Below are 15,172 nucleotides of genomic sequence, written 5' to 3' on the forward strand. Positions count from 1 at the left end.
TTTTGCTGACCTATTTTCTTGCTGACTCAAGGACATTCTCTTCAGGTTCAAATCTATATAGACTTCTCAGAAAGGTAGTATGATAATAGAAATTCCCATATAAGCAGAAAATATTTCTTAAGGCCATTACTTCTTGGAATTGTATTGGAATAAATCTTCCTTAGTTCTTATTATAATAAATGTTTTCATTTATGAGGCTTTTAAGGTTTGCAAAGGCCTTTTCTCCCAACTCTGTAAGATAGGCAGCCCAGGTTTTATTATCCTCATAATGCAAGTGAGGAAACATATAAGATGTTAGATTTTGTGAAGCATTTAAGTATTATCTCATTTGGTCAATAAAACAAGCCTGGGAGGTAGATGCTGCTATTTCTATTTTCCAGATGAGAAAACTAAGTCAAAAAGGGTTCCATGACTTTTTCAGGGTGATAAAATGTTTTTGTTATTGCTGTTGACTCGATTTTTAGTTGTGTCTGACTCTCTGTGATCCCGTTTGGGTTTTCTCAGAAAAGATACTGGAGTTATTTGGCATTTCCTTCTCCAATTCTACAGTTGAGGAAATTGAAGCAAAGAGGGCTTAATAAGTTACCCAGGGTCAAAGTTAGAAAGTATCTGAGGTCATATTTGAGCTCAAGAAGAGTCCACATAACTCCAGTCCTGATACTCTATTTACTATACCATCTACTTGTCCCATGCAGTTAATAAGTTTCCAGACATGAAGTATTGTGATTCTGAGATGACTGTACCAGATTAATTATTCATTTCAATGGAGAGGGGATCTCATTTTTTGAGTATTTGGATAAATAGCTTTCTTATCTCATATGATTCTTATATAGATCCTTCCAGAAATTGTCTAAAGAATCTTCAACCAATTATCTCAAGTCACTTCTATGTCTCCTTTGATAGTTTATGAATATACTATAATCAGATTGTCTATCTTAATTTTGTTATATGAGTGACCCAGTTTCTTTTCCTGCTCATTCATGTCCTAATTGCTTTTTCTGTATTTCTCATGTGCAAATTATCATTAGTAACTTGATAGTGCTTACTTAAAACATCACTTTCCTTTAGGACACTAGAACTTTTGGATTTTCTGAAATTATGTTTCCTAGTTATTAAGACAAAGGATTTCTGAGAATATATTGATATTGAGAGATGAAATTCATAGATAGTTAGCACCTGGCATGCTTGAAAGCATAGCCTAAATTGCCAAATGCATTTCAGTATAATCTGATTTTATTATAAGGCAGCTTAATGTGTCCCATAGTGGACCTAGGCTCAGGAAGTCTTGAATTCAAATCCAGACATATTATCTTTGTGACTTGGTCTATCTTAGTTTCCTCTTATATAAAATAGGGATAATAACTAACACTTTCCTTCTTAGGTTGCTGAAAGGATCAAATGAGACATTTATAGAGTGTTTCATTAAATTTATTGCATACTTACAATTGCTAGTTATTATCATTATCAGGGCCTCTAGCATTCCAAAACAATAGTACATCTTTAATAAGCTTAGTAATACATTTATCAATGGGTTATCTGCATGACTACATACCATTATTCTGGATTTTTGCATTATATAATTTTTTTCATTCACTTCACTTCTTTCAATTGTCAATAGTTTTGCTTTCCTAAGAGTTGATAGGTAAGCAATTCTATTATGAAGGACTAGGAAGTTCATTAAGAAAGCATTTTGTGTTGTTCCAGGACTTGGTCCAATTAGTACAATGCCATTTACAGTGAAAAATATTGGTAAGGCTTCATCAGCAGAGAATTTTTCCCTTTTTGGGTTCTACATAGGACCTTTGCTATGACAAAAACCTTTAACTAAGAAAATATTTCCCTGTTTTATATGTCACTTAGCACTGAAACTGCATATTTTTGAACAAAACAATCTAGTGGGATGTGTCTATCATAGAGAGTCTTAGATGGTTTTAATACATGACTGTGAAGAATTTATCTAAGTAGTGCTCTAAGACTTTATTTTCCTTCAGTGAAGTCAAATGCTGTTTTGACTTTGACAAATAATAAGCAAAGTGAGATCTCTCAGTTTCTCCATTTAATAGTTTTGTTATTGAGGCAATGTGGTTTGCCATAAAAATAATCTATAATAGGTTTACCATTTCTTTCTCCTGCTTTAATCAGGGATTCTTTTTGTTATATGAATAGACTGTTCTCACAGTTTGTATGAAACAAAACAAAACAATAAAATAGGCAAATGGATCAGTAGTTGCTGATGTCTTCCTAGTTTTATTCTGTCTTTGAGCTTTCCCATATTTTTAGAATCTTTCTGTTTCTGTGTTATCTTGAAAACTTGTCCCTTCACACTTTTTAAATTGTTTGGCCTTATTTAAAAGGAGAGGATTTCTGGTCACGATAGCTACCTGAATGGGAGGCAGATGGTTCAGTTCACATATAGTCTAGTAAAACAATGAGGTTCATGTCAGACTGAATAATCATCAAGAAATCTTAAGTGAAACTAAAGTTTGCGACTTCTTCCAGCCCTAAATTGCACAAAAAGTTAGTCCAGGAAATGTGCTACATTGGTACAGTAGCTTCCAAAATAGAGTAGGGATGGAACATGTAGAATTCAGTACTCTATGTCTGGAAGTGAGGCAGCTAGTTAGGATAGATACTGTGCTGGTCCTGGATCTAGGAAGACCTGAGTTCAAATGTGACCTCAAACACTAAAGTACTATATGACCCTGAAAAAGAGACTTAACTCTTTTTACTTCAGTTTCCTTATCTGTAAAATGAACTGGAGAAGGAAATGACAACCATAAAGTGGTTACAAAGAATCATACATGACTGCAATGACTAAACAACAACAGCAACATCTGGAGATTTTAAAAGCAAACCTGAGAAAGCCCCAAGGTGAGAACCTTGAAAGTTCCAGGAGCAACAGTAGCCAAAATCTAATTCAATGAAACCATACTCAAACTGAGATACTTCAAGGACCAGGGACTCTGAAGTTTCTGATATTTGTCTTCAAATGCTTTAGAATTTACTAAAGATCCAGTATTCAGAACTGCAAAGACCCAGGGAAACCTAACCCCAGAAAGTTAAAGGCATTATAGGAATCCAGGAGACCCAGGACTTCAGCACTCAGGGATACCCTTCACTCAGAAGCACAGGAGGGAGAGGAATCTGACCTTAATACCATATCCCAGTTCAGGAAAGGGAACTGAAGTGATAGATAAGACAAAGAAAACATTGACATTAATAATCATTACAGATTTAGAGATTCCCCCCAAAGAAGAAGCAGATAATTATATAATAAATTTGAACAGAACTCACAGGAAAAATGGATTTTTCCATAATTTCTATCTGAACATACATATGCAATAAAGCAAGAGATTAAAAAAGAAATTAAAATATATTAAAATAATTAAAAGGAGAATAATTTAGAAGAGAAAAATAGTAAACCTTCCCTAAGTGTCAGACTCCCTGACTAGACCAGGTCAAACAAAATTAATGATTTCATGAGATGGTAAGAACTTTGCAACATTGGTAGTGGCTAGGTGGTGTGGTGGATAAAGCACCGGCCCTGGAGTCAGGAGTACCTGGGTTCAAATCTGGTCTCAGACACTTAATAATTACCTAGCTGTGTGGCCTTGGGCAAGCCACTTAACCTCATTTACCTTGCAAAAACCTAAAATAAAAAAGAACCTTGCAACAAAACTACAATAAAAATATAATAAATGAGGGCAGGGTTAAGAAGGTAAAGGTAGGGACTTTTCCTGAGCTCTCCCCCAAATCACTTCAAATACCTTTAGGTAATAACTCTAAACAAATTCTAAAGTGGCAGAATCCACAAAAAACTGAGTGAAATAATTTTCCAGCCCAAAACAACTTGGAAGATAGGTGGGAAGGAGCTCTCAGCCCACAGATGGCAAGGGATTCAGAAGTAGGTTGCAGGGATCTCTATGCTATCACTGAGTTGGGACTCTGTTGCTCTGCCCATACTCAGCTCTGGTCACAGACTTCAGTCCCAAGAAAAGAAGCAGAAACACAACAGAACTTAATAGCAGAGCAGGAATCTCTTCACAGTTCCAGGTCAGAAAGGAGTGACAGGGGTCACCCACAGACTAGCACACAGGACAGGAGGGTAGTCACACACTCTCATAAGAACTCTCATAGGAATTCAAAATTTGCAGGTATCCAGAAGTATCTCTGAAAACAGCTTCAATAACCATCAAAAGTTTGGGACAGTGCATCTTCCACCCTGGAAGCAGAACTCCACTTTAACAAAGAGTTAAAATCAAGTCATAAACTAAGGAAATGAGCAAAGAACAAAAAGAAAAAACATCAGATCATAGACAGTTGCTATGATCATATGGAAGATCAAAATATACACACAGAAGATCATGAAGTCAAAGCTTCAACATCCAAAAACTCAGAGAAAAACATGAATGGTTTCAGGCCATGGAAGACATCAAAAAGGAATTTGAAAATCAAGTAAGGGAGGTAGAAGAAAAATTTGGAAGAGAAATGAGAATAAAGTAGGAAAATCATGAAAACTGAATCAACAACTTGGTGAAGGAGATAAAAAAAAATACTGAAGAAAATAAGATCTTAAAAACCAGACTGAGCCAAATGAAAAAAAAAGAGTTTCCAAAAAGCCAATGAGGAGGGAAAAAAACCTTAAAAAGCAAAAAGGCTAAATGGAAAAGATTTAAAAAATCATTGAAGAAAATAATTTCTTAAAATATAGAATAGAGGAAAGGGAAGTTGATGACTTTGTGAGAAATCAAGAAACAATAAAAATAAAACCAAAAGAATGAAACACTTGCCTTATGTAAAGTCCAAAGCTGAACAAAAAAAATTGATATTCAAATATGAGACTCAAGTTAAGTTTTAACAAAAGGCAAATAAGAAAGGTAAATCATTAGAGACTTAATGATATTGAACTGCTTATATTCCTGCATGGGAAGATGATACTAATAACTCACATGAACTTTCTCATTTATTAAGACAGTTAGAAGAAGCATATATAGACAAGGCAGAAGGGGGAGTTGAATTTGAAGTTACAATATATTAAAAGTATAGAGTTAGTGGTAGTGGGAGAAAAAGGAAAGGAGAAGTAGGATGGGGCAAGTTATTCCAAATAAAAGGGACAAGAAAAAGCTTTTGCAGTGGAGTGGAAGAGGGGGAAGGTGAAGGGGAATGAGTCAGTCTTACTCTTACAGGAATTGTCTCAGAGAGAGAGAGAACAACTTACACACTCATCTGGGTATAGAAGTCTATCTTATCCTAGAGGAAAGGGATGGGAGAAAGGGGTGGAGTGGCAGGTGATAGAAAGGAGAGAAGTTTGTGGGGGGGGTAGTAAATTGCAAATCACTTTTGAGGAGAGTCAGGGTGAAAAGAGAGAGAATAGAATAAATGGGGATGAGGAGGAATAGGATGAAGGGAAATACAGTTATCAATAGTAATTGTGGGAAAAATATTGAAACAAATTTCTCTGATAAAGTCCTCATTTCTCAAATGTATAGAACTGAGTAAAAAATAAGTCATTTCTCAACTAATAAATGATCAAGAGATAAGAACAGTTTTCAGATGAGATTATCAATGCATCTATTTAAACCATTTTTAAAAAAGTCCTAACTCACTATTGATGGGATAAATGTGGGCTATAACAATTTTCAAGAACTACCTTATACCTATTGAATTGGTCAGAAGGACAGAAAGAGAAAATGACAAACATTGGAAGGGATATAAGGAAAATGAAACATTAATACACTGTTGGAGTTGTGAAATGATTCACACATTCCATAGAACAATTTGGAACTATGCCAAAGGGCTATAAAACCATGCCTACCCTTTGCCCATGCCCTAGATCTATATTGCAGAAGAGATGAAAAACAGGAAGGAAAAGGACCTCTATGTATAAGACTATTTATAGCAGTTTTTTTTTTTCTGCTGGCAAGGAACTGGAGATTGAGGGAATGCCCATTGGTTGGGGAATGACTGAAAAAATTGTGATTAATTGTGATTAGGTTGAAATGCTATTCTGTTATAAGAAATGGTGAACAGGATGCTCTCGGTAAAAAACTTACATGAGCATATGAAATGGGAGATATATATACAAAGTAACAGCAATATTGTAGGATGATAAGTAGTGAATAACTTGCCTTTTCATTGCCATGCTGTGATCCAAGAGAACTCTGAGGGACTTATGATAAAGAATACTATCCATCTCAAAGATAGAATTGACTATATCTGAATATAGACTAAAGCATATTTTTAAACTTTTTTTCCTTGAGTTTTTTTTTGTATCGGAGGCGGGTTATGTTTACTTTTAAGCATGACTATTGTGGTAATGTTTTTCATGACTTCACATTTTTAACCTTTATCAAATAACTTGTTTTCTCAATGAGGGGGAGTGGGGTGGGAAGAAGGGAGAGAATTCAGAACCCAAGGTTTTAAAGTGAATGCTGAAACTTGTTTTTGCTTGTAACTGGAGGAAAATAAAGAAAAAATAGAATAAAATGTAAGGTATTTGATAGCTTAAGTGATTTGATATTTGATAACTGATCTGAAAAACAAATCAAAAAGTGATCATCTAAGAATCACTGGGCTTCCCAAAAGTCATGTTTTAAAAGACACTAGACTCAATTTTAAGAAATGATAAATGAACATTGCCCAGATATATTAAAAGAAAGGAGGAATCTACTGATAATCTCTTGAAAGAAATCCCAAGAAGGAAAAATCTCAGGGAATTTCAGTCAAAATTCAGAACACTCAAATCAAAGAAAAAATTCTTGAAAATTCCCATAAAACAGATTGCAAGCAAGAATGAAATATGACTTGGAAACTTCCATCAAAAATGACAGAGAGGGGCGGCTAGGTGGCGTAGTTGATAAAGCACTGGCCTTGGAGTCAGGAGTACCTGGGTTCAAATCCGGTCTCAGACACTTAATAATTACCTAGCTGTGTGGCCTTGGGCAAGCCACTTAACCCCATTTGCCTTGTTAAAAAAAAAATCTAAAAAACCCCCCCAAAAAACCCCCAAAATGACAGAGAGCATCTTGATATAGATTTTTCACCAAGAATAAGTCATCTTGAAAAGTTGATATATCTTTATGAGCAAGGAATGAGGAGGGAAATAAACTTCAATGAAATACAGGATTTTCAATCTTTCATGATAATAAAAAAAAATACCAGAACTGAGAAGAAAATTTTGAAATAAAAATGCGAAAGTGAAAAGAAATTTACAAAGGTGAACACACACATCAGAATCAGGCTCTCTAACTCATGCTTTGTGACTTCAAATTTTATGGATATCATGGGTCCTGTGGATGAAGCTTGATTGGAAGCAAGGACAAAAGTCCTTGACAACTACCTTAGTACTCTTGGAACAAAGGAACAGCAACCAAAGAATGAACCAAAGTCCTTCCTTGTTTTTCAGAAAACATCTCCTGAAATGAAGACACAGTGGAGTGTAGAAATGAAGTGCAAAAAAAAGTTTATTCAGAGTCCCACAAAGTTTAAATAAGATATAATTATAAACTTCTTGGGAAACTATAACAGAAGTTATCACTGTTACATGTTTAAATTTTTTGCTTTTTATATGAATTTTTTTGTGTCTAAGAAAGAAATATCTGTCCCACTCCTTGGGGGGAAATATGTTGTCTCCAGCACAAATTGATTTGGCATATATTTGTTCAAGTCCAATTGTTCTTATGAACTTCTAGGAGAGTATAACAAAAGTAATTATTTTTCTAATTGACTTTAAGTTTTCATTTAGCACATTAAGAATGAGGAAGTGGAGTACAACTGTGATTCTACTGAACTCAATATATCTACCTATTTTATATCTATATTAGTACTAATCTTTAGTGTTAAGTGAACAGCAATAAAATGAAAGAGAAAAGGTAGTAATGATTGGCAGGCTAGAGTTTGATTGTAAAAGTAGTTCTATTCTATTTAATTTCTATTTGTTTTATTCCTTCCAATTTCCTCTATAACCTCATGTATGTATTCATAAAGCACTTACTATGTGAAAAGCACTCTATGCTTGATGCTGAAGATAGAAAGGTAAAGTGATAATTTTTGTCTCTGAGGAAATTACATTCTGTTGGTGGAATGGATGGGATATAAATATAGATTGGTAAAAATACAAGGTAAAGCTTGATCATGATAGTTCAGTTAAAGTGCTCTAGGATTATTTAAGGAAGAAGACACTTTCAAATAAAGGCAACAGTAATGTCTATTGAAGTTGACCCTGATTGGAATATTGAAAGAAAATAATGATTCTAAAAATAATAGTTTTGGAAGGAGTACATTTTAAGAATAATGATTGTGAGAGTAGTTGCATGGAAGCAGGAAGTATCGCATCAAGTTTATGGAATAGCTAGTAATACAGGTTAGAACATTGACTGGGTGAATGAACAGATGAATAGATTGAATAGATTGGTGGATAGATTTGGTGGGTTAAAAATATAAAGTGCTTATTTTGTGCAAATTCTTCTAATTGTTTCTTTACAGTGTATCTTCTATGGCAACATTAAAAACCCTAACCAGGACTATATCTAACTATTTTATAATTGCCTTTAGTACTAATCTTCAATGTCAAGTGAAGGGCAATAAAATGAAAAAAGAAAAGGTGGTATATAGAGGTAGGCTACAGTTAGATTGTGAAAGAGTTTAAAGGGGGTAACCACATGGTGCAGTAAATAGCATAACAGCTCTGGAGCCAGGAGCACCTGAGTTCAAATCCAGTCTCAGACATTGAATACTTATTTATCTGTGTGACCTTGGGCAAGTCACTTAGCTCCATTGCCTTGCAAAAACCAAAAAAAAAAACCAAAAAAAAGGAAAAGAAAAAGAAAAGTTTAAATGTAAAGACTAAGAAGATTGTATGTATTTTATCCTGAAGGTTAAAACCCTGAAGGGTTTTAACATGGGAATAAAAAGGTCAGACATGTACATAAGTAAAATAATTTGAGGAGTAGTAAAACGAATGGACTAGAAAGGTCAGAGACTAGAAACAGCAAGACCAATTAAGAGATTATTGTGATTTAAAATATTGGAGAGATATGAATTTCTTATGATTAGTCATAGAAAAAATATTAACAATAAAATACTACATATATTAATAAATTTATGTATTTCATGATATACCAATCAAAATACTATTCACTTTGTAGTGATAGAATAATAGCAATAAAATTCATCTGGATAAGCAATAGCACAAGAATATTAAGGGAATTAATATAAAAAAGTAAGCAGAAAGAAGGCAAAGCAGCCGTAGTTATATAAACAGACTTGAAAGCAGTAATTATCAAAATGATTTATTACTTATTAAGAAACAGAAAAGCTAATCAATGGGCTAGAATGTATGATAATGAACATAGTATTCTAGTGTCTGACAAATTCAAAGACTTCAGTTAATAAGTAAAGAATTCACTATTTGACAAAAACTTCTGGGGAAAATTAGGGAATCAGTCTTACGGATTACATATAGACTTCCATATTACACTATTTAAACTAAAATAAACTCTAAGTGGATCCATGACTTAGGGACAAATTGACATCAAAAACAAATTAGAGAAGCAAGAAAGGAATTATCTTTTGACTCTATGAATAGTGACCACATAAAGTAGAGAGAGGACCATATAAGACAGATAATACTTTATTAATAAAATTTAAAGATTTTTACTGAAATTATTTTATTGTAATGTAAATAATTAGGGAAAATATCTGCAATGAATCTTTCTGATAAGATTCTCATTTCCAAGATATATAAGGAAATAATTCAAATATATGAAAATGAGTCACTCATTTTATAAATGTGAAAGGATATGAACAGACAATTTTCTAAGAAAGAGATCTAAGTTGTGAATTGCTATGTGAACAAATGCTAGAAATAATTAATAATTAGGTATATATAAATTAGAGTAACTTGAGTTTCTACATTGTACCTAATAAATTGACAAAGCTGACTGAAAAAGAACTTCCCAAATATTGAAGAGGTTACACTTGTTAAAACATTATTGGTGGAGCAGTGAATTGGTCTAACTATTCTGGAAAATAATTTGATTTTGCAAAAAATTTTTAAATGGTAGATACAAAAACATAAAAAAAGAGGGAAATGACCCATATGCACAAATATCCATATATATATATGGATATTTGTGTGGATATATAGATCTGTTATGTATCTATAGATGTATATAAGCACTTTTTTATGAAAGCAAAGAATTGGAAATGAGGAGGCACCCATCAATTAGGAGTTTGTTGAATATATTTATGTATATCATGGAATTCTATTGAGTTGTAAAAAAATGAAGAAAGAACTGGTTTCAGAGAAATCTGGAAAGATTTATGTGAACTGATAATGCAAGTAAATGAAAGTAAAATGAATAGATGTAGGGGAATAATTTATATAATAGCAATCACTTTTTAAAGAGAAAACAACTTTGAAAGACAAAAAAACTATCAGTATCATATTGACCTTACTACTATAATCCAAAAGGATAAATGAGATCTATTTTTTTGCATATGACCAATTCAGGAATTTGTTTTACTTGGCTATGTATATTTATGACGAAATCTTTCTTTATTTTTCTTTTATTCTTTGCAGGGGTTGGGAAGGAGTGAAAAAAAATTTTGACAGTTGAAAAATAAAGTTAAATCTATGAAAAAATAGGTTAATGTGATAATTTAGGTAAAATGTGATTAGTGATTAAACAAGGGTGGAAGCAGTATGTCTGAAGAAAAGAAGATATAAAGCAGAGATGTCATGAGGAAAGAATAGCCAAAAAAAAAAGAACCCAAAAGAATGAGTAAAATGTGAGGAGATAAAAGAGAGAGAGTTGGGCCAAATAGTGCTGAGAGGTAAAACCTAAGTGGCTAGTAGAATAATTTGTCATTGACTCCTTATGATTTTTTCAGTGGTCTATTTCCTGATGGTTATCATAGTTGTAGGACAAGATAACAGTATCCTACAAAATAATGTTTCTTGTTGCTGACTGTCTAAGAGGAAATCATCTCCTTTTTTTTTATTTCTCTGAGAAAAAGTTATAAGACATCCTACCATGGAGTTTCAATTTAAATATTCTAGACTAATTTAGGGAATAGGATCAGTGAATATGTGGTTCATTTTCTTCTATAGAATGTCAACTTTTGGATAAGTGAACCATATTAAGAACTGACAGATGGATAAAACACTTGTAGATAGTAAAAGAACTGTGTTTATCATGCTCTGTCTCTTTTTCTATTTTTGTCATTAATGAAGCAAAAAGGTTGCAAACAACAGGACTGAAGATTAGTTTGCATATTTTTCTGGTTCATGGATGCTCCTCCCCCCAAAAAAATCTATTACCAAATTTTTTTGTTGATAAGCCTATTAATAACAAAAGACAGGTTCTCAAATACAAAATATAGGAAGAGTTCAATGTTTATAATCAATGCAACTGAATCTCATTTTGTCTAATAATGTATTGCTTTTTGTTTATGTTATGGAAAATATTTTATTTCCATGAAAAGAACCTTCCATGGGATCCTGATATTTCTATTTTCTTTCACTAAGCAATTACACCTCGTGAGTAATTGAAACATGAAGTTTCCTTGATGGCTAATTATTTCTTGAATTCTGTAAAGTTTGTGTGTTAATCATGGAAAAAACCCCACTTTTTTATTCATTCATTCAACCCTCAAAAATATTTTATATTGACTTGCTATGTGAAGAGAACCATACTAAGGCACATCTGGAATCTAATCCAATCTAATCTAAAAAGGATTTATTGAAGAGATTACTTTTAAGGAAATTATTATCATGGATACATTTTTCATGTTAAATTGCACCCTCATTTTGGGATATCAATTTAAAACTAGTAGATCTGTTTAATAAAATGTTATGAATGATGAAAACATTTTCCAAACTTTAACTGTTTACTAATGTTTCTTTGAAATCTCACTATTTTTTCCCTGTGAAGCCAAGTCATCCAATAGTAACTATTCCTGAAAATGAAGCCCTTGGTTTTAAAGAGGTATGTATGGGTAAGATCTATTTATTTTTATATAAACTTATAGAAATGAACCCTCACTATTACTTAAAAGATGATTGGCACTTAACTTCTCAAGCTACATCTCTAAAAATTCTTTTGATTGCCAAATATCAATCCAATTCAATAAATGTTTGTGCTAATTATTTAATAACTATGACATGCCAGGTACTATGGCAAGCACTGGTGATACAATTAATAAAAAAAAAAGATAGTCTCAGTCTTCAATGAGTTTATCATTTAAAGGGGAAACAACACACAAAAAGAGGCAGGAAAACAGTGACAGGATGGAGACTGGGTAGGGAGGCACCATTGGAAATCTGACACAGGCATCTTGTTCTTGGATTTGAAACTAAGCCTGGTAGCATATACAAGGTGGAATCATCTAAGAGTCCAATTTCTACCCTCTATAAAGAAAATTATTGGGAGAAGTTTGATACTCCACGATTCAGTATTCCAATCAGAGTGGGAGAGGAGGCTGAAAGAGGTAGAGTCAATGGAGGTTTGAGTTAATAGCATGGTGGCAAATTTGGAACTGATGAGCTTATCCTAAGTGGGAGGGGGTGGAGGGGGAGCATCTTTTTTTCTGTGAGCTGAAACTAGTCAGGCAGGTCAGCAAATACAAAGTGGAGCCAGAGAGAAATAGTTATAAATGAAACTGTTTCCACAAAGTTGATTTGATAACATGAAAAGTATTGTAGGACCTTAAACCTAGATATGGAAAGGAATTCAAGAAGTCATTTAGTTTACCTCTATTCTTGAACAGATAAAGAAACTGGAAGCCCAGAGAAGCCCAATAACTTATGCAAAATCACACAAAAGGGCAGGTCAGTTCTGTGCAATGTATAAGACATTGGGTACAAAATACGGAAGGAAACTTCAGTTGAAATGCCATCCCAGGCATTTAGTGACTATGTGATACTGGACAAGTCATTTAACTTCTCAGTGTCTTATTTATTTGCAAAATGAAGTGGTTGGATTCAGGGACCTCAAAGGTTCCTGCCAAGTCTGAATTCAATGCTGAAGAAAGATCCCCTGATTTCAGAGATAGTGCTCAATCCACTGACTCACCAAATGACTGAGTTCTGGCTACCTTCTACCTTATATCCTGGTTAAACACCTATTGTCAATAGGGGAGATAAAGAGCTTCCATAGGAGGTGGGAAAAAAAAAAAGGTTTCTAATAAAAGGAACATTTTCAAATTGTTAGCTCCATAGAAGCATTGTATGTGTTTATGCATTTGTTTATAAATGTGTAAGCATACCCATGCGGATGCCCACCTGTCCTTATTTATTTATTAAGACATACTTCCAAACAAAAAAGAATTTTGGGATGGAAGGCAAAAGCAAAAAATTCAGGCATGGAACTGACTTACAAAATTCCAAAGAACTAACAGATATCTTTATTTCTCAGTGCTTATTCTATGCTAACAAACCTCAGCTAAGGCTGCCTTACTCAAAGGAAATATCATTGAATTTAGAACCAAAGGATTGGGACCTGAGTTTGAGTTTTGCCTTGAGCTTTGTGTCTCACCTTCTTCTATAAAATGGGGAGGTGGACTAGATGAACTCAGAGGTTCCTTGAATGTCTAATCTGTTATGCAACAATGAACTCAGATGTACAGTGAAAGCAAAGTAAAAGTTGATTAAATGCCTATGTGAATAATGTGAAAAGCTGCTGATTAATAAGACCAATGGGCAATTGAGGGTTCTCTCTTTCTAGCTATAAATGGTTGACCTGCTAAAATGGCCATGCCAGAGATTTATTTGTCCTTTTCTGTCAAAAGTATTGCATAGAGGAATTTAAAGCTGGGTAAGTGGGGAGACCAGGCAAGCAAACCCCAAGTTAACTCCTGGTTTAGGAAAAACCAAAACTAATACAAATCAAATTGTATTTTGACCTTTACTATGTGTGTCAGACTAAGCAGCAAATTAGGAGAATGGGGGATGTTCTTGACATATTTGATTTCTCCAGTACTTCAGCAAAGTTGTGAACCCTGTAATAGCTTACCTAACTCTTAGTGGTATTTAGCCAGATTGTAATATTTACACTTACATTCTCCCTAAGCCCTATTACTTGTTATTTATTTACACATCAAACCTCAGTAAAGGTAAAACATCTGTCTTATAATGAAATTCCATTTTTAGGGCTAGATTGATTTATGCACAAACTTTTCCTCTAACATGCCCATTACAAATAGAACATTATATACTGTCTTAATTTGGCCTTATGATTTTTGGTTGATCATCTCTTGCATTTTTAAAAGAAAGCTGTTTGTCTGACCTACCTTCAGATTGTCTTTTCTGGATGTCCAACCCTTTAGATATGAAAAAAAGTGGAGAAAATTTAAGCCAAGCATTAATTTCCATGATGTCATGATTACATATGAGAAATTGTTTCTCTTCTGTGTCTTCAAAAAAGCCTTCATTTAAAGCATCACTGACTTGTTAAATATAATGATTCCATTTATCATAGATTTCTAGCTCCTTCATTTCTCAAACTGCTAAAGGCAATCACACTTGCTACTCACTATTGGAAACAAACAGAAAAAAAAATTACCAAAGAAACTGCATAACAATAAAAATATTTTTCTATGCAGTGAAATCTATTCAATTAATGAAGACATAGGAAACACACTACAGTCAGCTTCAGTTAAGGTACAACATTAATTACAGAGAGTATTGAACTAATGTTAGAGATCTTGCTTCATTTAGAAATCAAAGGGCACATTTAGGTTCTTATTTCCTTAGAAAGATTTTGATCAAGTGGATTCCATCTTTGGGGTTGCATTAGAGTCCAGGAAAAGGAATATGGGCAAAAATATGCCATATAAAAATAAGTTAGGATTCTAAAATGATGTTATTAATTATTACTTCATTGGACACTATGCAAAGAACATGATATAGAGTACAGAATGACTTGGAATCAGGAAGCCCTAGGTTCAAATCCTGCACCAGACACTTATTACTTATATTACCTTGAGAAAAATCAGTCAACCTCTATGCATTTTAAGAAACTCCCTAAGGACTTAGTGACTAAGTCATAGATATAAAAAGATCTATTTTAAAGGAAGGAGTTTCCTATAAAAAGTTCCATATGGGGGCAGCTAGGTGGCGTAGTGGATAAAGCACCAGCCTTGGAGTCAGGAGTACCTGGGTTCAAATCCG

The 15,172-nt window shown here is 33.5% G+C and overlaps 1 protein-coding gene across 5 annotated transcripts in view; it reads left to right on the plus strand.

Moving 5' to 3' along the window:
• The window catches only part of MLIP (muscular LMNA interacting protein), a 490,259-nt gene that overhangs the window by 459,869 nt on the left and 15,218 nt on the right, over positions 1-15,172 (plus strand). For 3 of the 5 annotated variants that reach the window (XM_074237220.1, XM_074237223.1, XM_074237222.1), the window contains exon 13: positions 11,937-11,990. The exons of 1 other annotated variant lie outside the window; for it this stretch is intronic. In XM_074237220.1, the coding sequence (XP_074093321.1) occupies positions 11,937-11,990 (54 nt within the window). Of the gene's footprint in view, positions 1-11,936; positions 12,001-15,172 lie in introns of all 5 variants that reach the window. One more of the 5 variants, XM_074237218.1, reaches the window with a different exon arrangement.

Source organism: Macrotis lagotis, chromosome 5 (genome assembly GCF_037893015.1).
Source record: "Macrotis lagotis isolate mMagLag1 chromosome 5, bilby.v1.9.chrom.fasta, whole genome shotgun sequence".
Classification (NCBI taxonomy): Eukaryota; Metazoa; Chordata; class Mammalia; order Peramelemorphia; family Peramelidae; genus Macrotis; species Macrotis lagotis.